Below are 26,204 nucleotides of genomic sequence, written 5' to 3'. Positions count from 1 at the left end.
TTCCTAGTTCTCTCTTGGGGCCAAGCAGAATACATCATCCATCTTCAATGTGTTGGCCTTTCAAATACTTGAAGACAACTAACATTCATCACTCCTCCTCTTCCAAATCATCTTTTCTCCAGGCTAAATACCTCTAGGTTCCTTAACTGATCTCAACATGGCCTGGTTTTGGGTCCCATTACCATCCTTGATTACTTTCTTCTGGGTATAATCCAGTTCACTAACGTTCTTTTAAAAGATGTGGTACATAGAACCGTATTTAATACTCCGGTTGTTGTGTGATCAGGGTAAAGTATAGAAGACTTTGTAACATTGGACAATATGTCTCTATGAAAGTAATCTGCCTCCAGCATTTCATAACTATGGAAATTTGAGTTGTTTCTCTTAACTAAATTGGGATTATCATTCTAGCCTGTCAAAGCTTTTCTAACCTGATTCTGTTGTCTAAACTGACAGCTCTCATTTCCACTGAAAGATAATCATAACACCTTACATTCATATAGTATTATATAAATGCTGTATTTTTAGTTACCATGTGCTTTGTGCATCAGCTTATTTGGTTCTCACAATCACTGTGGTAGATAGGAGGTATAATTCACACTCCCTTTATTTTGTGGATGGGCAGTTGAGTTGTGACTTATTGGCTCAAAGAATTTAGAGTTATAAGGGACCTTAGAGACCATGCAGTCCCACTCCCTCATTTTAAAGATGGGGATATTGAGGCCCAGAAGTGAAGTGAGAGGAAGTGGTGGGACTGGAACTAGAACCCTAGCCTTTTGCCTTCAACTCCAGTGGCCTTTCTCTTCCAATAGATTGCATGTCTGCTTGCACGTACACACATGTCAGGTAACCAATTGGTAGATTCCTAACTATTTTTGTGTCGGCCAGGGTTTTCAAATTATTTTCCCCACTAAAGTTAGAATATAATCTCTTAGAGGACAAAAGGTTTCCCCTGTTTTCTAAAGTATCTAGTTATTACAACACTATGTCTGGAGGAATGCTGACTGATGAAGATGGGTAGGACTTGGAGTTAGGAACATTCATCTTCCCGCGTTCAAATGTGGCCTTAGACATTTACTAAGCTGTGTGAACCTGGGTGAGTCACTTAACCCTTCGGTTTCCTCATCTGTAAAAAGAAAATGACAAACTACCCCAATATTTTTGCCAAGAAACCCCCCCAAGAGATCACAATGAGTTGAACAGGACAGGAATCTCCTGGTGTGGAAATTGTTCTATCAATGGAAGTTGAAATTTCTAAATCTTCCAGTCTTAGAGGGTTACTTAAGAGTATGGAGACAAAGCGACTTGCTCAGCATCCATCATAAATCAACTATGTCAGAACGGAGAGCGGGTATTATGTGGCGAATAGACAAGACAACTGTCTTTATTGTCAGAACCACTAATGAGTGACTGATGATACCCCCCCCAAGGCCTTTTTTGATGATACATCAAGGTGAAGCCCTTAAAGGCAGTAGGGTACAATCTCTACTAGGTAGAAAGATTTTGATTAGCGGGTTGGCATTATGTGCCTGCCCACTGGAAACTGGCCTGGCTACAAGTATTGAAGAGCACATCACCAAGAAATTGGCTGCTTCATGTTCAAGTTTATTGGCCTCTACAACTTATCATGAGCCTCTACCAAGGGATGGAAGAGCTGCAAGCTGGGTTAATGGAAGATGTATCTCCACTGATAAATTAATGGCTCTTTTGAAGTCAAAAGATCAAAGAATCCCCCCCAAATCAGAATGCAACAAATTATATTTAATAGAAACTCACAATTTCATATACTATCCTCTTTTTTGTTGTTGTTCTTTATGTATTGAAATGTTAGGTTTGTTCATGATCATAAAGGTTATCATAAAAACCAAAATTAAATAAAAGTGAGTTCATCCATAGCCAGGTTTGGCAAAACCCTAAGGGAGCAGGTTCTCTAGAGTCACTAGAGTCTTCTCTGTGAAAACTGACTGTGACTACTTAGTATTTGTTAAACATTTTTTATTAATAATTTTTATTATTTAATTTATTATTATTTAATTACATTTATTATTATTATTTATTAAATACTCACAATAAGAGGGCAGCATATAGAAGGCTGGCTCTAAATGTCAGAATGATAATAGTTGTGTGATCTTGAGCAAGTCACTTAACTTTTAAATTCCCAAGCAGCTCTTTAAGACCATAAGTCAATGAATAAAGGAAGAAGCATTATTAAACATTCTGTGTCAAGAACAGTACTAAGAATATAAAGAGAGGGGGGGAAAAGAGTCCCTGTTCTTAATGATCTCACTCTCTAAATGAGAAAGCAATATCTAAAGCAAAGCTTAGTTACAAGTTATAAAATTTTATAGAATAGAAAGAATATTGGATCTGGAAGGAAGACCGAGAGCTTGAAATATGGCCTCAGACATTTACTGTCAATTCACTTAAACTGTTTGCCTTAGTTTCCTCAACTGTAAAATAGGGATAATAATAATAGCACCTACCTCCCAAGATTGTGAGGATAAAAGGAAATAATCTTTGTAAAAACTGCTTAACATAGGGCTTGGCACGTGGCAAGCACTACATAAATGATTATTCCTTTCCCTTTTCAGATAATAAAGCCTGGTGATGTCCCATGTTACCGGGAGGAACGCGACAGATGACTTACTGATTTGTATCGGTGGAGGAAATTTCTACACTGAATTTATTACAATGATGAAATCACAACTAGGGACTCTTCTTTCTGCCCTCCCCCCATCCCAATACTTGCCATGTGATAAGATCTAGATACCATTCCCTGTCCTCTCAGAAATAAGAGTTCATGCTATTAAAACTTTCTAGGATATTTGCTGATTATGCATTTTCTCCCCGTTAAACTAACTAGAGCTGCTGGCTTATTTCTTATTCCTTGGGGAAATGAAAGCTCTACATTCATAGGCCAAGAAGCAAACTTGGCTACACATTGGAATCTTAAATCTCATTTTAGAGTCTGTAAAGCTTGGATTTCCCAGCAGATGGCACTAAACACTCAAACTTCCCTCCAGCTAGGGGACCTTGTGAATAAATGGGCTAATGCTTCTACTAGTTGCCATAGAAAATGGATTTATCTGGATTTCCCAAACCAGACTTCTGAAAGAGAAACCCACTTCTTGGTATTCAGATGCTGGAGTGTTACATTTGGAGGGCTGTTTAAGTATCTACTAAATCTAAACTAAAACCTTTTTTTTTTTTTTTTTTTTCCCCAGCTCTTACAGTGACATGAAAACCTGTTACTCCTGGGGTCCAAAATGATTACTTGATTTTTTTATTCTTTATGTGTAATTTCTTTGTTAATTTATATCATAGCTGGTCCTGAAGGCCTTTAGGTCCAGGCACTGGGTGAAGGTTCCCAAAGCATCGGCTAATATATCTACTACATGGCAAACTCTGTCCTCTATCACTTGTAAATTCTGGCCCAGAGAAAACATAATAATAAGGGAATGTGTCACTCTAGAGTTCTTTAGTGCAGCTCTCATGGTTAAATAAAGAGTTGGCTTATTACTGGGTGCTGTATTTGCACAGGACTAACTAAAGAAATGAAAGAATGTTTGATTCCCCCTTTAGACCCTCCAGACAATAAACATGGCACACTCAGATCTTAGATTGTGTCTGAAGTCCAGAGTTTTAGGAGAGACACATATTTTAATATGTGGTTGGAGGAGGGGTCTTTGCAATGTGAGTGCTAGGCTAAAAAGGAGGGGGACAGTAAAGCAATTTTGGTTTTGTTAAAAGTATCTTTGTTTTCAGGAAAGAAATGTATCTGTAGCTCATGACTTAGGGAAAATCAAGAACAACAAATACGAGGGGCCAACAAAGTATTTTGAAATAGTCATTCACTAGCTTTCAAAAACTGGAGAAACAGGCCAGCGGCTTTAGAACCTAACTCTTGCTCTCAAAGGTTGTGAAAGAGAAGTTAATACATACCCACAATGTAGCTACTATAGTATTATCTGGAATTTCAAAGGGATTGAAGGGAAACAAGCTCTATTGTAGATTTTCCTACATGAAAAGCTATTTCTAAGGTTTCTTTAAAAATATATATTTCCTTTTGAGAAGGAAAAATTGTTACAGTAAACAAATGAAAAATTCCTAAAGTATTCTTCAAGCTTCTTGATATTCCTTCCAAATCTACTGCTTTTTTTGGACATCTCATAGTATTACATTCTGGAAAGAGCCACCTAATCCTTTTGTCTTCTTAGGGGATCTGATGTGAAGTATATTTGTGGCATACATGTGTGTCTATGTGTCTATAGATACACATTTGTATGTGTACATAAACATATGTGAAATAATGTGCTTATATATGTGAAATATGTGTACATACATAAATAATCTTGTAAATCTCAGAAGTGGCTCCAAAAAACCCAAATCATACCACTAATTTTAGACAGAATGAAAGAAAAGCAGAGTGCTTTTGTTTCTCCCCCAATCCCTTTCTGTGCATTATTATCTATGTAATAGACTCATGAAAGGACTTGATGTCTTATTAACTGTCTCTCCACACATTTACTCTTTCCTGGCTTTTACATCTCAGCAATGGCTTTGGTTTTAACTCCCTACACATTATGAATATCGCCATCTATTTAATACCATACACTAGCCACTCCTGAACAGCCTGGTATTACCAAATCTCTTCCCATTATACACCAGCAATCCACATATACCATCAGATAAACAAGCTGCATATAAGATAAACTGTGCGTCTGATGGCGAGTGTTCATTCTTGTATCGGCACACAAGCCTCTGTGGAATAGGGCTCTGGATTTCAGTGGAGTCCCAGACAGGCTGAGGCAGTCCCTGACTCAGCAAGGGAAAGGCCTTGCCGAGCCGGCTCATTCTTTCCACTTGTCATTAGCCAATGTCACAGCTTGCATCACTTATTGCTGTTGGCTGTGGCCCTGCCCTGACAAGGGACTGACCCTTCTTTTCGCTTGGGAGGACAAAGCATGGAACGGATCTGAGGAACAGTCCAAGCCACTGGATCTAAGCTGACAAAGGAAGGAAAAGATTTCAGGTCAGCTAGATACTTTAGGGGCTTTTGCTCACAAGAGATTAAGAGCGAACCGTTGCTGGCAATATATTTGGTTCGCTCTGGCTCCCAAATGCTAAGGACAAGATGGAGACTTTGAAATATGAAAATCAGAGTGGTATCATTCTGGGCTAAGCAGGCAGCAGGATCCTGGGGAAATGGCTGGGGAAGTCAGGACACTCGCTCTCCTTCCTGACCCAGAACAGATCAGTTGATGGCACAGTCCTTTTAGAGCTAACACTTGTACCCCACCATTGTTCTTGAATTATCTGATACAAAGAGATACTCAGCTCCTAGTTGCAAGTGCTGTTGTCCATGGAGCTCTTGGACTCTTACAAATGTTTTCTTTTTATATGTCGTTTGTGATACCTCATAAAAAAGATAAGGGCCTTGGCTTTTTTCTTAACAATGTCAGGGGGCTTATGTATAAAGGAAAAGGAAAAGGAAACTACAAAGACAATAATAGCTAACATTCATGTTTCACTTTAAGGTTCCAAAGCCTGGTGCCCTTCCAACAACCTCTTCCCCTTCCTACCCTAATTTTCTAGGTTCACTTTACCTTGACGGTACACACTTGGATTTAATGAGAGACTAGAACATAATTACAGTTTCTGCACAATGTCAGGGGAAAAAAAAGACTTTTCAACAACAAAAAAATCATACTAATGGCTAATTTGGGAAATATTTTCAATCCTTAAAAAACACAAAAAATAAAAACCAGACTCATATATCAGTTCAGATGTTTTGACTAAGAGTTTACATGAAAGAGAAAGGTAGGGATAGAAAGAAAGATACAGCCTTCATATATCTAAATGGTATCTTTAACTTTTCAAAGCACTTTCACATCTGTGTTCTCATTTGATCCTCACAAACCTTGTGAAGTAGGCAGGATGGATATTATTATCCCCATCTGACAGAGGAGTACAATCTCTGTGCTGAAAGAAGAGTTTTATGGCTGGGGAACCACTACAAGGAGAAGGGCACAGCAAAACTGTCCTATAAACATTTTTCTTGCTTAATCCTTTCCCTTCCCCTTCCCCCAAATGTTGCTCATATAGGTGACTGACCATAACACTTCTACAGTGCCCTCTGTATAAAGGGAATGAAAGCAATGATCTTGGGATTGGTGACCTTAAGTAAGTAACTATAAATAAATAGAAAGATAAGTTTAATTGAATCTCTTATCTGTCTTGTCTGCCTGTAGGGTTTTTCTGAAGACAAAATGTAAAAGTGTGAAAGTGCTTTTAAAAAATAATGGTTTAAAGGACCTATATGTAGCTCTTTTCTCAGGGCAAAGAATTGGAAATTGAGAGGATGTCCATCAATTGGGGAATAGCTGGATAAATTGTGGTGTGTGATTATGATAGACTACTATTGTTCTAAGGGAAATGATGGGCAGGATGCTCTCAGAAAAACCTGGAAAAATCCTCCATAAGCAAAATGAAATGTACTGTGTACAAAGTAATGACAATATTGTGGGGATGACTGGTTGTGAATAACTTTGCTATTCTAAGCAATACAACATCTAAGACTACTCTGAAGGACTTATGATGAAAAATCCATTCCCAGAGAAAGAACTGATTGTGTCTGAATACAGATGGAATCATACTTATTTTTAACTTTAGTTTTCTTGGGAGGGGGCAGAGACCTATGTTTTCTTTTACAATATGAGCTTTATGAAGTTGTTTTGCATAACTTCACATATGTCTTCTTAATGGGATGGGTCAGGGAATGAGGAAGGGAGAGAATCTGTAACTCAAAGTTTTAAAATTAATTGTTAAAAATTGTTTTACATGTAACTAAGAAAAATAAAATATCAATAAAAAACTAGTGGTTTTATACAGATGGAATGTTAATATTATTATTCCTGAGGATTATTCATAACCATCCTTCTCATGGGGTTTCTTTTCTCCTTGATGTAGCATGCTTTAGTACTGCAGAGACCTGGATATCTTTTTCTGAACAGTGTTTACATAGAGTCAAAATATAATACCAGCTAGAAATACATACACACACAATTACATATTGGTAATTTTTCTTTTTAAGTAGCAGATTAGTCACAGACACAATTAAAATATATTTCTATGTATATCTGTTAATGAAAACTATCTTAGTTGAGAAGACTTTGGCTACGAGGTCATGGATACTTTGACAATTGAAATTCATCTCATAATTATAGAAGTGTTGCAATTTGCATCAGTAGGGGGAGTTTGCACTCACATGAAATTATAATTCCTGAAATGTTACTATATATGTACATGAAGATCAATGTGTGTGTGTACATAAAAAAAAGAACTTGGGAAGTCAACATTCTTTGTGTTGGGGTTCCCTGGGAACCTATCTTTTTCCTGCAGCATTTTAAGTCTTATTAATTTTAGATGTCAAGACAAATCTGCTAATTTTAATGTTAACTCTGGAGTTTAGTTTTTTTTTCTCTCTCTTTTCCTTTCTTTCTTCTCACCTTCCCTCCATCCTTCTTTCTCTCCTCTTCCCCCTTCTCCTCCCTCCTTCCCTTTCCCTTCCCCTCCATTCCCTCTCTCTTCTCCCTTCCCGCCCTCCATGAAAACTATTAACAAAGAAAAAGTTACAGAACTAATGAAAAAAAAAAATCCCATAAACATCTTCATATTTATAATATCTATGCTTTTATGATAGTTTTTGACAACTGGGAATCTAAATGAGCCTTCTTTCTAGAACTGGGCTGAATGATGTGATTAAATCTAAGTGTCCGAGCAAAAAAAGTTAGCCTAGTATGAAATTTAAGATTGGTTATTGAGCAATAAATCATGATGATAAAAAATATACTGAAATTGGCAGCATCATTCTGTCAAGGCAAATATAGTTATAAGTGACCCAGATGACAGAAAGATTTCTCTTTTAATTATTTATAAATTTAAAACAAATCTTTTTTTGAAAAGATAAACACAAATTAAATTCTAAAGTAAGATATTGAAAGAGAGGATGAGCTGTTTCACATTATTATTATTACAGCTTGACTGATCATTACTTCTTAAAAAAATTCAGTATGTCTAGTTTTATTGTTATATTTTAAGGTGGCTGAATGGACACTGACTGAACAGAGGAAACATCCCCATTCTTGTAGGCAGCATTAAGTGCCAATAAATGACTAACTTCTCTCTTGGGAAGTTGGTGGGGTAAAAGAAGATTTATACGAAATTGACAGCTTCTTAAGTATATTCAGCTACCATAAAAACACAACATTTATTAGAACAACTTTCTTAAAGAAGGAAAAGAAAGGAAATGAAAGACTGCCTTTATTTTAAAAAAATTCTTATTTTTAAATTTTGTTTTACTCTTCTACAGTAAATCATTCCTTCCTCACTCTGGGGTCCCCCACATCATTATGTTGATAAACTGGACATATGCCAACAGTTTCACAAAATAAAACAGAACCTCTAGTCACATCCATAAAGAGACTGAAGAAAGAGGGAAGGAAAAAAACCCTTGACCTGCTTCATAAAATCTCCATTCACTCAAGGTCACTATCACATTAAACTGTGGCCTGAGTCTAGGATGAATAGATAGGCTGGATGATAAAGCATTTATTAAATGCTTACTATGTACAAAGATATAAAATCCAAATGACCCTGATATAGTCAGCTGGGAAAGATTCTCCTCATTTCCTTTCCTATCAATTCAGCTAACTTATTTTGAATAATTTTCTAATACTCTTTAAAATGATTAAAATTTTATGAATATTAAAATTATTAATTAAAATCAACTTATTAAATGAAATTTTGGTGATTAAAATTTTAAAAATAATTTTAAAAATTAAACTAATTTTCCACTTTTGTATTATAGGGGCAAAGAAAATTAGAGAGCAAAGCAGATAGCAGATGACTACTGGCAAAGATGCCTTTTAAAAAAGCAGGTAACTATAGGAGATCCATTTTCAAGATCTTAGACCAAGCTAAAAACTTCATCTTTTTCTTGTAGTCTTCATATTGCTGAATAACTAAACTTATGCCTGAAAAGACATTCCCCCCTCCAGCTTAGTGGATTTTCAGCTCTCTGGCTAACTTTCCTATACTTCAAGATCCAGTGATAGTCTGCAAACTTTTAAGGGATCATAGGACCATAGATTTAGAATTTTAGTCCCACTGCCCTCTCCTCATCTACTGGTTCTAAGGCAGATGTGAAATCCAGGGGGTAGCTGGTCTTATCTGTATTCACTTTCATGCTAATAGCTAAACAACAAACAAGACTAACTATCAAAACATGACCCATGTGGATGTAAGCATTTTTATATGACCTTCTTAGAGATTTGTGAGAGTGGGAAATGTGGGGTCCTTATCCTTCTGCTTCCTCATTCCTTTTACCTCTATGAGATATCTGGTCTTGACCTCCACCTCTACCCAATCCCCATCACCTATCACTTTGAGAAATTGAATCTCTTTGAGTATAAGCATTTCAATTTCAGTGTTGGATGAGAACCAAGAGCTCAATTCCACTACCCATTAAACCTCATTTCCTATAATTTATAGAGGGTATATTAAGTAATATCTATCCCCCACAGTATTATGTTTGACTGACTGTGTGTGCTTTGGATGTCACCTTGGGAAATGGGATCCAAGTAGAAATAGCATAAAAATGACTAGGAACCTTTAAGCCCAGTTCCAGCATAAAGGAGGATAGCATAAAGAAGATGGGAAAATCCACTACTGTTTAACAGTGATAAATACCATTTATCCATAGTGTGGAGATTAAGAAGCAGTTGTAGATTAGTGGATAGAGAGCTGAACTTGCAGTCAGAAAGATCTGGGGGTCAAACTAAGGTCCTTTTACCCCAACTCCACCATGCTTTCCAGTTAACTCCTTATTAAGAGGCAGACAAAGCATGGTGGCTAAGGAGCCAATCTTGGATTAAGGAAGGCCTGAGTTTAAGTCCCATTTCTTTAACATGCTAGTTGTGTGACCCTGGCCAAGTCATTTAACTTTTCAGGGCCTCAGGCAACTCTCTAAGACTATAAGTTGCTGATCTCTATTACTAGAGAGAAATAATTTCCTAAACTAATGAAATTATAGGTTTCCCTCATCCCCAAACTTCTGAACCTTCAAAATAATCACTGTCTTTATTTAAAAAACAAACAAACAAACAAAAAAACAAACCACAAACCTAAATGGCTTAAAATGAATAAATATTCTTTCTTGTAAAAGACCCATACTTTTCTTTATGCTGGGATGAAGGAACGAGAGTATGAGCTGTTTAAAGATTATGGGGGCTGTGGAAAGATTACCTAGGACTTCCTAGGTCTCCTTCCCTTTTCCTCAGTGTAAGTAAGAATAATGTTTTTTTTTTTTTTTCCTAAAAGGCAAGCAAGTTATGGATGGCTAAGGCTCAAGTCTCAGTTTTAAGAAAGAAGCAGGGAGAATGGTGACATTTGAAAAAATCAATTAATAAACATTTATTAAGTGCCTATTATATGCCAGAATTGTGCTAAGCACTGGGAAAAAAATTATGAACTCTCTCAGTGAAATCTAGATAAATTTGTTTTTTTACCATGATGCTATTTGCCTTCATTTGTTGGACATTTTTGATTTTAATGCTTCAAATATCTGAGAGTTTATTGGTATGGATAATCCTTCTACCAATTCAATTTACAATCCTCTGCAAACCTTAGGAGATAGAAGTTTGTGGCTATGAAAATTCTTTACCTGGTGACCAATCTTCTGGCAAGAGGCCCCTGAACTTAGCCAGACTGGTCTCTGTAGAATGGACATATATTCTGTTGCTGGGGCCATTTTTTAGCTTGGTAGGACCTCTCAGTGGGTATACTCTGCTAACATAGTCCTTGGGAACTCTAGGTCACTCTTTATGCCCACCCTGAGTGCTTAGGATCCTAGTTTTTAGAGCTAGTCAACCCCTTCATTAAAAAACAAAACAAAACAAAAAAACTTAAGGCCAGGAGAGGGAGAGGGACTTGCTCAAGTTTTCACATACTGTAATTAGCAGGCCTGGGATTTGAATCCAGATGTTTTTATTCCAAATACAACACTCTTCCCACTATACCATACTGTTTGTTGAATATTAAAATTTAAATAGCAATTTAAACAAACCAAGTACAGTCTCAAACCAAAGAGCTTTTGGAGATGTGGAGAGAGATATGTCCCAACCCTCTACAACCTTTTGCCCCTGGTAACTAGGAGAAATCTGGCAAGAGGGAGAGGGATAAGCCCATGGGAGTTATAGTAGCCCAATAATGGGGGGATAACATGTATTTCACACTTGTACTTAACTCCCTACCTCGTGGCCCCTGTCTTGCACAGGGCATGACTCACTGTCTGCTTCAGAGAACGATCCAGACTCATCACTTGAGTTGGTTCCATAGGACTGCTCACATTTGATTTGGGGTCGGACTTGGTTGTACATTCCATCTCCCATCAGGCCTGGCTCCTGATGATCAGTGGTAAGGAATCGAGCTCCCTGGGAACAGGGAGAGGAGGAGAATTCACAGAGAGGGAGGCTACAGGGAGAACCACCACTCCCATCTTCTGCGTAGGAGTAGGAGGAGCAGGAGCTGGAGGTCCTGGTCCTGGTCTCCAAGGGGGGAGAGCGAGGGCAAACTTTAATTGGCACCGGGCAGCTGGTATTAGGCCGCATCCTTCCTGGCAAGTGATCAGCTATTAGTCCACTGTGGGAATAGGTCTGTGAGCTGGGGAGGGACTGGCTAGCCCCTGCCCAGAGACCCTTTGGCACGGGCTCAGAGAGCTCTTTGTCCAAACTGCTTATGCCAGAATATGAATGCACCGAAGTGTTCCCTTGATCACAGGCGCTGGAAGAGAAGATTACACTCCGCCTGTCCAGCTCGCCTTCTTGCTTGCAGAGGGTTTCGAACCCAGGCCCCTTGAGAGGAGACCCCACTGGGACACTGGAAGCATCTTTCTGACTGGCGTGGGACTGTCCATAATTCCCTGTGAAAGGGCTGTAGTCAGTTTTATGGTCACCCTGAGTTGTCCCCTTGTCCAAAGGGCAAGCTGGACTCCTGGCAAAGTGCTGTTGGGAGGTACTGGGCAAGCCCAACAACTCTGCACTTTTTGTTCTGTTGAAGAGAGCCCCTAAACAGGAGGGAGAGGAGCTGCTTTTTGCTCTGTCCATGCAGGTGGCCGAGGGGGTAGCAGCGGCGGCTGCAGCAGCAGCAGTAGAGGTGGTGGCCACAGGGCTGGGGCTGGGGCTGGGCTGTTTCCTCTCCATTTCCATGTCCCCCTCTTTGTCCCTGACATCAGGCTCCTCTCCGGACAGGCAAAGCGTGATGCTTTCCTCGTCGTTCTCTTCACTCTGAGGTTCACTTTTAATCTGTCCCATGGCCAGCCCTGCCTGGAGGCCGTTGCCAGGGTTTTCTTCACTGAGTGCGCTTGCAAAACCTGAGGTACTGATGTGCGATGTGTTGTAGACAACATTCTTGGTACAAGCAAGCTGGTATTTCTTATATCTGGGGTACCGTGTGAGTGCGTCTTTGTCCACACTACCCCTGCCCTCGTCCCTGGGCACCTCCGAGTCGGGGATCCCGCCTTCTTCCTTTTCTACCACTGGGGCTACGGACTCAAAGCTCAGGGGTTCTGGATGCATCCGCTCCTTGGGACACGATATCTTGGAGGTTTCCGACTCCATTGTTTCTTCCTCCTCCTCGCCCTCCGAGTTCTCCATGTTGCCATGCATGCGCTGGCAAGCGGTGTCTTTTTTGCACAGGAACAGGCCATCCTCGTTGTTCAGGAGCTGGGTCTGCAAGAAACTGAAGCAGGAGTCCTCGAGGTTGTGCATGCGCAGGAACTCGGCACAGCGGATGACCTCCTGGATGTTCTCTCTGCTGAGTAACAGCTCAGCTGTGTAGGCAAACTGTAACAATGGACCAAACCCCCGAGCAGTGACCTGCAAAACAAATAGGGAAATTGCCAGCATTACCATCAGCACTGCTATTGTCCCAGGTCCTTCAAGTGAAGTGAGATAACCAGACAGCTCTAGTGTCTGGGGGATAAAGGCTTCAAAGTAGCAGTTAATCTTGGATCAGGTCAGCAATGATGCTGCCTCCAGTAATTAATGCTGTCTACCGTGCGCCACTTCTGTACTTCATCATGTAGCAGACGGAACTGAGAAGTCCCAAGGCCTGGTGGCCAATCAAAATGATAATGGGCCCTATGTTTATATTAATGAAAGTTCCATGCAAATTTAAATTCTATTCCTATCCCAGAAGATTGGCTTTTTGGAGACCTCATATAAATGGCAAAATTTGTGGGCACATTTTAAACAAGAAGTATATTATTTCTTCCCCCTGCAAATCCCAAATGTGGAGAATTCTTGGAAAACGTAAGTGTGTGGAAGTCAAAAATTGCTTTTTCATGCTTAGTTTAAAAAAATTAAAAGGGAATATAAACTATCATTTCTCCTAGTATATTAGCTATTCATTAAAACTTCTAGTTGAAGCCATCTCTCTCTTATTCTATCACTATCATCATTAATGTGAACAACGATAATAGTAATGATGATGACTGTAATAACAACGATGATGGACATAATTGAGAACAATGCTCTGCATTAAAAATGAACTAGTGACCATGAGAGAATGTGTGAACAGGAAGCCTTGGATGGGAGGATGAGGTACATCAGCTGAGGCGTCTGAAGGCCCTGTTACCCCAAGTACACCTTTCTTTTTTATTAGCTGCCACTTCAGAGTGCAGCCCCCTATTTTCCTATTAGCTCTTCAATGGTTAAGCCTAATTGCCATGTTTTCTGCTCATCCATTAAATTAAACCCATTGGAAACACTGTTTGTGCACAGCTTGCTCATAGACACGCTCATAGCCACAAATGACTTGGAAACTTAAAGGGAATGTTTGCTGCCTGAGGCCTATATCCTCCTGGTGGAGATGGACAAAAATTGCTGATGGGTGATGGGTTGCCATAACATTACATAGTGCAAAAGTAGCCATTGTCCATGGCCCAGACAAGCACTTCTAACCGTGAAAGAGATGGGGGAAAAACGGCATAAATATTCCCATCCAATGGCATATGTTATGGGATGCATTATGAATGACACTAATAATGACCTGACAGATAGACCAGGTGAATGAATTGCAGATAAAATGGAAACAGAATATTCTTCTCTCACTAATACAGAATCCAATATACCATACTAACCAGAATATTTGATTTCACAAGATCCCATGACAATGAGGCTTGTTATTACAGGGATTAGGATATACCACCAGCCCAAACCTGCCCTTGTAACATTTCCTAGCTAGAGTATTTTAAATGCTATGAGACAGCCCTTAAATAAGGAAAGTATCAGTCATCATTAGTCATTCATCTTGCTCTCCTAACAGCAGAATTAAAACATGTATTGCCTGTTTACAAAACTATATTTCTCATCTAATACTTAAAAAAGCTAATAATAGATATAGCAGACATGGCACCTGTTCCATTTTTAAAGCACAGACTCAAATAAAATTAAAAGCCTTCTAATGAGCAAGGAACCTTTTAGAAATAGTTAACAAAAAATAGTAAGATTTCCAAATTACTAACAGAAGGACTTAGGGGCATGTGACTGAATGAGATGCATATCTTATGGGTCAAAGGAAGATCAAAGGGCCATTTAATCCAAACAGTTAATTTTACAAAAGGGGAAACCAAGGCCCAGAGAGGTTAAATAACTTGCCCAAAGTCAGAGAGGGGAGTGGCTCAGATAGAACTTGAATCCTGATTCTCTGACTTCAAATACTGTGAGTTAGAATCCCTCTCCAACACACCATATTGTCTCTCAACTTCTTCATGGCCTTATTAAGGAAGAAGAAGAAAGGGAAGAATTAAGGAATAATTTACTTTTAAACAAATAAATGCCTTCCACTGTTTTTGCAGGTCATTTCTTAGGAAGATATGTAATGTCATCCCATTATATGGTGACATGGAGAAAATAAATTCTCATATATTTATACTTTGTATCAAGTCTTTTCTCTTTGTAAACAACTTTTTTCTGGTTTAAATTTAGTATGAAATTCAAGGTTGACCAAATCTTCCACAACCATTCTGTTTCAATTCACATACAATGTTCCAGGTTTTCAGCGAAAATGCCCTTTTCTAAGTTTTTATAACATAACAGTATTCCATTACATTCATATAAAAGAACTTATTCTTTTATGTAACAGAAATTGATGAACATCCTTTTAGTTTCTAGTTCTTTGTTACTACAAAAGTATTGTTACAAATATTTTAGCATAGATGAGTTCTTTTATTCTTTCTTGCATCTTCTTGGAGGATTAAGAGTGCAGAATGAGACACATATTTTTGGATTTGACCAATATAGGAATTTGTTTTGATCAGCTATGAAAATTTGTTAAAAGGGCTTTTTTACTTCTTTTTTTCATTCATATTTTCTCAATGCGGGTGAAGTAGGAGATAGAAAGACTATTTTTGTTAATTAAATTAATTATGCTTGTCAATTTCTGTTATATAAAAGAATAAAACCAAAACAACTCCTTCCTCAAATGTTGCTATTCCCTTTATATCCGTACTAATTAAAAAAAATAACCAAAAAATAAGAAGTCTTAAAAGACAGTTTGGGATTCATTAAATAAAGGCACACTCACTAGACAGGCTAGGTTTGGTTTGTCACTAGGAAATGAAGTGAAGAATCCCAGGCTTTTGCCTCCAGAGCTGCCAAGAGCTGGAGAAAATTTCACATTACTCAGGGGAGGGATAGGCTAATGCTAACAACATTACGGGTGTTAAGAATGTCCACTACTAAGTAAATTTCTGAGTCCAAAAACAGTGACACAGCTTTTCAAACATTCTCCTGAAGTGATTGAATAGGACTGCTGCATAGATAAAAACACAAGTAGCTTACTTGCTCAACTTCAAAGAACATGGAGCTTTCAAGTCATCTGGTGGCTCAATGGATAGAGCACTGGGCCTGGAGTCAGAAATACCCGAGTTCAAATTAGGTCTCAGACAACTTACCAGCTGTGCGTGTCCCTGGGCAAGTCACTTAATCTTTGTTTCCCTCAGTTCTTTTAAACTTTAAAATGGAAAGAACACTGGCACCTACATCCCAGGATTGCTGTTTACAATCAAAGGAAGTATTTATAAAAGTGCTTAAAATAATGCCTGGCACATAGACCCTTCATAAATTATTATTTCCTCTCCTTTCCCACACTGAGGAATGATAGGCTTTTTGCAGACAGTCTTTCAAATCCATGACAAAATAAATTGGGTCATTTGTGTTGAAACATAACTGAAGCTATTACAGGATTTCCCCAATGTGAGTTTAAATATTATCTTGTCATAGTTATACTTCACCAAATTGGCCAAAAAAAAAAGATCATAGAAGGAGAGATGAAAGAAATGTCAAGAGCCCAGTGAGTCCAGCCTCTTGCCCAACATAGCTGAGAGAAACCAAGGCCTGGGATGTATATCTGATTTGCTTAGGGATCAGCAGAGTTAGGATTTGAACGCTGGCCCTCTTTCCATTGAATTATACTGAACACTAGGGATGTGAGTTAGATAAGAAATTATGAGAACCAATCCTCTTCTTTCACGGGGCTTAAAATCTTATTGGGGAAATAAGGCAAAACTCTTTCAAAAGGAAAATAATAGGAAAAGAGTAAAATATAATAGATAACAATAGAAGAGATGCTTTCATGGCACTATGTATCAAAGATCTGATAAGTAGTACTGGCAATAAAGGCTTTGAGCCACAATCAGAGAGAGAGAGAGCAGTAGCTCTCTCTGGATCATCTGGGCTGGAGGGATCATTTGTACACTTATATCAGGTACAGAGATAATTTATCATAGTGGCTGCTAGATGATGAAGTTTACCTCATTTGCAAAACAATAGCACCCACCTCAGAGAGTTGTCATGAAGAATGAGTGCTTTGTATAATGTCTGGCATATAGTAGGCACAATATAAATGCTAGCTATCACCATCATCACTATTATCACCCCATCCTCATGAATTACTGTCTAAATATGTACACTCTGAATGGCCACAGGTGCCTTACTTGGGACCTGCTTCTGTTGTAATTCAGGCCAGTACGAATGGCTCCAAATACACTCACTATAACAAAGTGTTAAAACAAGCAGACTCTTAGTGGCCTCAGTGCTCTTAAATACTGATTTGGCTTTTAAAATGGGTAGGTCCCACTGGTTGTTACCTTAGGAATTGTTTTGTGTTTATTCATTGGGTCCAGAAGGCAAATAATTAAGTCCTAATAAGAAAATTTCTGAGAGAGAGATTACTAAACCACTTATGTCATTCATCTTTTGACATAACCAACTGACATCTTCATGGTCAGAATTCTATTTAAAAGGGGTAAAAATCATATTCAGGGAAAAGAAATGACTGTGCAATGACAACAAAGTGAAGTAATTTGCAATATTAAATTTACTTCATTGCCCTTAATAGAATCAGATTTACCTCTAAGGGACCTTTAAGACAAAATGGGCTAAAATCTCCTGGTTAGGTACAAGCCAAAGATAATGAGTAAGAAATAAGTCTGAGATTCTCATCATGGCCAGGCAAGTGTAATAATTGTACAAATAGTTTCTCAGAACATTTTGAAGATTTATTTTTATATAACCTCAAATGTGTAGAGAATCATTCTGATGTCACTGAATACACCTTAGATAGGAGACGTGTACAAGATACTCTCTCCTTTGGGTGTAGAGGATAAAGGAACAGGGTTCTTGAACAATGATGCTAGGATTTTATAAGACCAGTTGCTGTCCCAGAAACAAATAGAAAATCCCTAAGATAAAACAGAGGAAGCTACAACTTCAGTGAAAATTGACACAAATAAGAAAACTATAGGGTCATTAAAACTTGCTTTGGTATCAAGATTTAGGGTCTGAAAGAAATAAAATCAGTACAAAAAGAAATTCTCTCTCACAAGTGAGAGTATGTCATTAGAATATATGAAAATATGAGAATTCTACAGATAAATCATCTATAAAATAGTCCAGTAGAATATGAATTCCTTGAGGAAAGGATTTTTTGGGGGAGGCAGGGATGGGGAGGGTAATATTTGGATCTTTAAGGTCCAGTAAAGTTAAGTACTTAATAAAAGTGTTTACCAAATTGAATCAAGAGCTAGGAAGAAGGGACTGACTATATTTATGTTTGTTTGCTGATAGATCTTTGGAATAGAATTGGTAATGGAATGAGCAGTGTGAACAAAAGAAGAAAACATATCAATTCTGCACAGCAGCAAAATCTCATCAATTTATGGGACACAGAGGATTCAACTGAGCCTAGATATGATCTCTGATATTGGGGTCAGAGGAATAGATGGTGTTTCTTATCTATGCTTATTTTTTACATCCCTATTGGAGACCACCTATACCTATCTCCTGAAGAAACAAATATTATTTTAAGGTATGCAATTTTTGAATAGAAAAATTTCAAAAATTTCCAAGTTATTCTTCTTTTGGGGGGGGTGGAGAACTGATTGTTATATGATAAAGTTACCAGCTACAGGACTTTGAAATGTAAGAGAGAGGGGTTTTGATTGTGTGTTTTTTTCCCCCTTGTGGTATCACAGGGACAAGAAATGAGATAAGGACATTAATAGAGAATGTGAAGAAAATTCTTCCCAAAGGGAAGGAGTAAACCCATTAATGAAGACAAACATAATTAAACCATGGACTAGAAAAATACATTTTAGTAATGCGGCCAGGGCTTTTTCTCCATTTCTAATTTGTATCAGCAATATTGTTCATAGCTGTGATAAGACAGAACCACTAGACACAGTAGTTGCTTCAAAGGTCAATATGTCAGTCTCAACAATGGTTTTGGAGAGATAGCAATAGCTCATGGCATTAGTCTGCATGAAGGGTTACATTGTATATAGGGTTTATAAAGTTTCAATGAGGCTCCAAGCACTATTTTATAATGAAGGTACTTGCAGAAGTCAATGTTAACAATTATCCTCAGTGGTGACTATTATCTATGTGACCAGGGTATCACTTACAAAAGTTACCATCAAGTATCCTTCCCAGTTGCCTGTCATCGGGGGGAGGGAATAGAGGGAGGGGAGGTAATTTGGAAAAATGAATACAAGGGATAATATTATAAAAATATATATATATATAATAAAAAAAATTAAAAAAAAAAAAGAAAAAAAAAAGGATCCTTCCCAGGCCCTTATGGCTTAAAGTCTTAAAATCCTTTTTATTTTCAAGAATGGTAGAAAATTTAGGAAATCAAAATTCAAATTAACTTTACCACAAAAGCACTTTGGGGCTTGACATATATGATAGACCCCATAAATGCTAATCCTAGGAATTTTGGAGTATGGAATGTCCTAAGGATATTATAGCAATCATTTCGGATCATTTCATAGAAATTAGAAGAAAGTATTTTTGCACTGAAAAAAAAATCACAACTGGCATGCATAGCAAATATTTTGATTTATATCCAATGTAATCGATATTTCAGGGGGCAAATAGCACTAACATTAACATTTTTTATTGAATCCAATTCCTATCCTATGAAATCTATTCCTATTGCAATGAAAAATTGTTTGGGAAATGATGCAAAATGTTACATTCATTTATCATGTTTTTAATACCCTTTTAGTACACAGAGTTCTAGGGACTTAAAAGAGAGTATGATCTATCCAGAGAAAAAAGAGAATAAATTATCTCATGAGATGGAAATATTCAAAACAAAGCACTCTGCCACCAGAAGTAGTGAAACCATGCATAATAGGGGATATAATAGATAGTAGTCCTTCACTAGAATTGGACTAGAAATTGGACTAGAAAGAGCCTTTTTCAACCCTAACTAGAATGTAAGCTACCTGAGGGCAAAGCACTCTTTTGTTAACTGCCTTTGTATTGCCAAAACCCAGAATATAATAAATCTTTATTGAAATGGTTTGTATAAAACAAATATCACTATGTGAGAAATTACTCTATAAAAGTACTGCCTAGACAAGAAAATGTCAGTAATACTAGTAGCTTACCTCAATCCAGCATCTCAGTTCTCTGGACTGTCCCTGGGTTCTGGAAATAATGTTTGGGTCTCATGGCTATTAATGATCCATGAGTTTTAGGGTTACAGTGATCTAGCTCTCTATCTATCCTGACAAAAGTTTGAAAATAAAATTTCTTTTGATCTTGGTTCTGCTGAAACACATATGCAGTTTTTCTAAAGGAACAAGAGAACACAGACTGAATCAGTACAGGGGATTCCTGGGTAACAGAACCACCTGTATTCATGCAAGTTGTCACCTTTCTTGTGCCTTACAGTTTTAGCAAGTTTCCGAGGGCACTGAGAGAGTCTGTGACTTGCTCTTTGACCAATAGCCAGTAAATATCAGAGACAAGTCATGAACTCAGATCTGACTCTTAGGCAACCAGCTCTCTATCTTCTACTCCATGCTGCTTCTCCTAAGAGGAAACAAACAAATGAAAAAGACCCCAAAAGCACAGAAATGGATGTTTTATACCTTTGAGGTGCTTTCTGAAGAGGAGGAATTTGAATGTTCTGTGGAACCAAATACCTATCTATCCCTATGGAACAATGTAAGAGAGGTATAGAAGCTTTCAGATGAGAGCTTATACAATTAAATGATAAAAGAAGAAGTGAAGAGTTGTAATGGATGGTCTGTCAAACTCATGCCAACAATGGAGAGGTCTGTTGTCTTCTCAGGGCATGTATTTGAGACATAACAGAGAATGAACTGAAGTTGATTAAAACACAGCTTCTTAAACTGTGGTTTGTGGGGTTTCACAACTAAATTATGATTTATTATCAGTAAGTGTTTGAATTGCATGCTTACTTTATGTACCTATACATCTGGGATCACGTAAAAAATCTCTCAGGTGAAAATGGGATATGAGTGAAAAAAAGTTAAGAAGCTCTGGGATAAAGGAAGCAAAGGCCAGCTTTTATTTTTAAATGCTATATCTAAGGAAAGAGGAGCAACTGAGATGGAACTCCTGGTTCAGGGCAGATGGGCCAATGATAACTCAAAAGAGTGAGAAGGCAGAACTGTATCTGCTGCTTTCTCTGCCATGAATATCCTTTGGGAGTAGAAATGATAAAAACAAAAATATGTAACAGGGGCATGATATCCAAGGTAAGTAAAATGGAAATAAAAGAACATAATTACACTTGACAATTCAAATCACCTAGCCCAAAATAAAGACATCCTACTAAAGAAGGCAATTTTCCTTATTTAAAAAAAAGGGAAGAGATTAGAATCTACAAATTATAGACCAGTGTCCTTAATTCCTGGGAAAACTGAAGAACATATTATTAAAGATGTGATTACTGCACATCTAGAAAGAGAAGCAGTGATTATTAAAAAAAAGTCCAGAATGACTTCATCAAGAACGTATCATATTAGACTAACCTTATTTTCTATTTTTGACACTTTCATTAAATACCACTTAACTCTGGTTTTGATCTGGATTCCTTCCTATTCTCTCTCTATTCTAGTATTTGGTGACCTCATCAGCTTCCAGATATTTAATTATCACTCTTTATGTAGATCACTCCCAAATGTGAATCTAGCCTTGGTCTCTCTCTCCTGAATACCACTGTATATTTCAAACTATAGGCATCTCAGAGTAGCTACTGGCACATAGTAGGGGCTTAACAAATGCTTGTTCATTAACTGAATTATTTTAACTCTCTAAGTCTAAAACCAAAAAAAATGCCAACCTGCCCTCCCATCCACTTTGCTTCTGTACTTCTCCATTTTGGTGTCCCTTCTCTGTTCCCTTTTCAGCTTCTTTTCATGTATTGTGTTTCCTTGATAGAATGGAAAGTCTTTGAGCACAGGGGCTATCTTTTCTTTTTGTGTGCTTGTGTCTGCACTTCTAGCACTTATCACAATGACTGGCACAGAGTAATCACTTAATGCTCTGTCTTGCTTGTTGACTTTAGCAAACCTCTTCACAGTCTATTCTCAACTTTTCCAACCATAGTATATATTATTCTCTGCCTTCCTGCACTCCACGGCAGGATAAAAATGGCTTCTTTGTTATTCTTTGTACACCACACTCCATTTTTCATTTCCATACTTTTGAATTGTCCACTATGACTAGAATGCTTATCCTTCTTGTCTTGGTCTTCTAGAATCTCGTATTTCCTTCAAAACTTTGGTCATGACAATTTCAAATGGAACCCTTCCTGATTCCCAGATGGTAGGGCCCCTTATCTCATTTACCTTGTATTTAATTTATATGAACTTATATGCATTTGTTATCTCCCTAGATTGAATGTAATTTCCTTCATGGTGAGGAGTTTCATTTTTTTCCTTAATATTTTCAGCACTAAGAACAATGCCTTGCACAAATTAAGTGTTTAACAAATGCTTGGTTATTGAGAGATCATAGAAATGTTTTCATCATAGGTTACCTATATTTTAGCAAAGTACTTACTGGATAAAGAATCTAATGGTATTCTAATGAAAAAGAGGGAGAGATGTGGACTACATGATAATACAGTAGACAGATTTAGAACTGATAGAATAACTAGGTTCAAATAATAGTCTTTAAAAGTTCAATGTCAACTTGGCATAGGTTTCTATTGGAATGCCCTAGGAATCTATGTTTGGCCTAGTGCTACATAAGGCTTTTATCAATGATTCAAATAAAGGTATAGATGGAAAACTCATAAAATTTATAGGTAACTTAAAACTGGGAAGAACTTAGGATCCCCAAACATTCTGATCCATTAGAGTATTGGGCAAATGAAATTTTATAGAGAAAAATGGATTCAAAGTTGGGGGTCAAAAATCATCTCCATAGATTAAAGACAAAGAAAGCATGACTAGATAGCACTTTGAAAAAAATCTGGGATTTTTAGTGGATTGTAAACTCAATAAGATCCAGCAATGTGATATGGCAGCAAAATACGCAGTGTTACATTGGGTTGTAAGAGACACAGCCTCCAAGAATAAAGAAGTACTATGGCACTACTCTGTATTGTCCTCAGGCCAGACCTCTTCCCAGGTATTGTCTTTTATTCTAGGCTCCCATTTTAAAAGGACACTTCATAAGTTGGAGAATGTCCAGAGAAGGTCATCTAGGATGGTTGGGTCTTAAGTTCATGTTATATGAAGACCAGAACTGGATGTTTTAGCTCGGAGAAGAAAGACTGAGAATAAGGGAAAGAAAGCTATATTCAGGTAGCTGAAGGGTTGCCAGATGGAAGAAGGATGACACTTGCTTATTTTTTCCTCAGAGGGTAGGAACAATGGGTAAAAATTACAAAGAGGCAAATTCATGTTTAGCATCGGGATGAACTGATAGCTGAACAAAAGCGGAATAGGCTCTTGTGAGGAGGTAGTGAATTCCCCCTTATCGGACATCACCAAACAGAAACTGGAAGATTACTTGTTATTTATGCTATAATGGGGATTCCTCCAGGATATGTGTTGGGTTACATAGCCACTACAGTAATTTTAAACTCTAAAATTTTGAGATTCTGCTTTCTTGGCTCCAAGCCTAGTATCTGGTACTATTATATGAGCTCCTGAAGTGTAGTAAAAATTTTATCTATCTGTTTGTAACCTCAGTGTCAAGGATAGTGCTTTGCACAATAGTAAGCACTTAAAATTTTTTTCATTCATTCATTCATTTAATTGTATCTCCTAATAGAAGTCATGGTCATAGTCAGAGACATTGACTTTATATGGGACATCTAGTCCCCAAGTCCCCTTAACTCTTTTAGCAGGAGGAAAAAACCAAGGAAGGAAATAAGCATTTATTAAACACCAACATGGGCCAGGTACTATGCTAAGTGCTTTATAAATATTCTTTCCACTTGAAAGAATAACAAAGAAGCCACTTTGGCCAACTATGGAAGGCACAAAGGCACAATTTACAAGTGAGGAAAACTCAGGCTGAATAAGGTTAAGTGAATTGTAGAGGATCACATGGTATATATTTGTGAGTGGATTTGAAGTTGGATTTTCCTGGTTCTGGGCCTAATACTCTACTGTGCCACCTAGTAGGTACTCTGAGTGCCATCTTTACGCAAGGGAATTTGAAATGGCATCAGATTGTTTCTACCACCATGAAGAGATCCTATTTTTTTCCTTTTTCAAATTCTGAACTGCCTTTTGGACCATGCACTAAGCCTCATTTGCCTATTTTGGGAGAACCTTCAGTTTGAAGCTTTCATTATCAGTAGAAATTAATGAAACGTCTGAAGTTTAAGAAAGGAGCAAACCTTTTTTCCCTTAAGTTAACTGGCTCCAGTTCTTCCCTAGGTTCTCTTTGACTCAAGCACCCCAGGGGAGAGGTGTTGCTTTTTCTCCAGGTCTTTAATTATGTGCTCATATTACATGACATTTTAAACATTCAGTGACATAATAGAATGCATCATTCATGTCCACGGTAAAAGGAGGCTGGTTTCTTCACATACTCTATGAAGCAAAGAGAAGTATGAGCAATAAACTCATGACAATGGGGTATTTTCACAGAGCTGACCCCACACTAGATTAGTTGTAACTGTTTAAAGGCCTTACACTTCAATGATACCTATAGAAAACATTATCATGGAATCACAGGATGTCAGATTGGAAGACTTTTTGGCACCAATTCAATTTAACCCATGCACAAGAAAGAATCCTGCCTACCATAAAAGAATAATGCTTTGCATGCAGACTTCCAATGAAGGGGAAACTCTTACCTCTCAAGGTAGACTGTTCGATTGCTAGAGAGCTCCAACTGTCAGTTTTCCCTGATTTTAAGTCTGAATTTGCATCTTTCCAATGGAACAAAGTATTACATGTCTCTACACCCTTTTTCATGAGATAACTTTGCAGATACCTGAAGAAAGCTCTCATGTCATCTGAGTTTTTTTTTTTTTTTTTCATCAGGATTAACAGCCTTACGTGGCATGGGTTTGAGAACTTAACCATTCTGGTTGTCCTCTTTTGGATATTTTCCAGTTTTTTTCCTTAAAATAAAGTGCCTGGGACTGAACACTACTCCAGAAGTGGTTTAATGTTCCATGAATTGAATCTTTTGGAAGTAGGAAGTGGTTTTAATAATTAGAACTGAGATGAAATATTTCTGGAATTTTTTGCCATATCCAAAATATAAAGCTGAACACAAGACTTCTAATTATTCCTCTATTTTTTTTTCTTTCACATAGGCTGATAGTTTTCCTAGAGATTAAATATTGCTTTTAATTTTATTTGTTGTAAATAATATACATATTATTGCATCTACCTCCCAATATATTCACATTATCTTCAAGTACAAATCTTGTTTCTCATGCTTATTACCCTCTTGGCCTAGGGCCTCCCTAGATCTCAGTATTTAAACTGTGTGACTTCCCAGGAGGACAATGGTGTCATCAAAGAAAAAAATTCTAAAGTTGGGAAAGAAATGTTTCCGAGGAAGATGAAGAGTTTGGACTTACTGGGTTGAAGTGATGGCAGGACATTCTAATGGCTATCTACTTTGTTTTGTTTTGATAGAGAGAGTAAGTGCTAAATTAATGTTTGATGAATGTACTGTCTTAGCAGGCAATTTAAAAAACCAGGGGTAAAATAGATGCTAAATAAATGGGTTTGGGAATCATCTGCTTAGAAATAGTAAGTGAAATTATTGGAGAGACTGATATTATTTAAGGGAGGGTAAGATGAGGGGAAGCAAAGGACAAAGCCTTAGGGAAAATTCACAATTATGGAGTAAGAAAAAAACAGATGAAGTAGTAAGGAGATGAATAGTCAGATATCTCCTTTCCAGTATTTATCATAGTGCCTATGACATAATAAGCAAATGCTTATTGAGAGAGAGAAGAATCAGGATAAAATTGTATCACAGAAATTAAGTCAGAAGAAAGTATAAAAATAATGGAGGTACTTCATAGTGTGGAATGCTTGGGCATAGGTCAAAGATGATGGAAGATATCATTAGATTTGGCAAACAAGAGACTATTTGTGACCCCCTTGAAGAGAAGTCTTTCTCAATATGACCCTCTAAAGACTGCTTCTCATAAAGTGTAAAAAGTTCTTTAAGCAGAGCAGTGGTCCATAAATCACCTGCTTTGACACCATCTCACTCCTTAGAAGTTGGAAACAACAAAACAGAAATGTTTTATTTTATTGGTGGTGGGCCAGGTGGCACCAGACATTCTTTCCAGATGGACTAGGCATTGAGGAGAGAACTAGAGTGATT

The 26,204-nt window shown here is 37.6% G+C and overlaps 1 protein-coding gene across 4 annotated transcripts in view; it reads right to left on the bottom strand.

Annotated features, from left to right (window-relative positions):
* The window catches only part of BACH2 (BTB domain and CNC homolog 2), a 425,828-nt gene that overhangs the window by 12,472 nt on the left and 387,152 nt on the right, over positions 1-26,204 (bottom strand). For all 4 annotated transcript variants that reach the window (XM_074310289.1, XM_074310291.1, XM_074310290.1 and 1 more), the window contains one exon: positions 11,313-12,935. In XM_074310289.1, coding sequence (XP_074166390.1) covers positions 11,313-12,935 — 1,623 coding nt within the window. The remainder of the gene's footprint in view (positions 1-11,312; positions 12,936-26,204) is intronic.

This window comes from Sminthopsis crassicaudata, chromosome 4, assembly GCF_048593235.1.
Source record: "Sminthopsis crassicaudata isolate SCR6 chromosome 4, ASM4859323v1, whole genome shotgun sequence".
NCBI lineage: Eukaryota > Metazoa > Chordata > Mammalia > Dasyuromorphia > Dasyuridae > Sminthopsis > Sminthopsis crassicaudata.
This window is presented reverse-complemented; position numbering and strand designations above follow the sequence as displayed.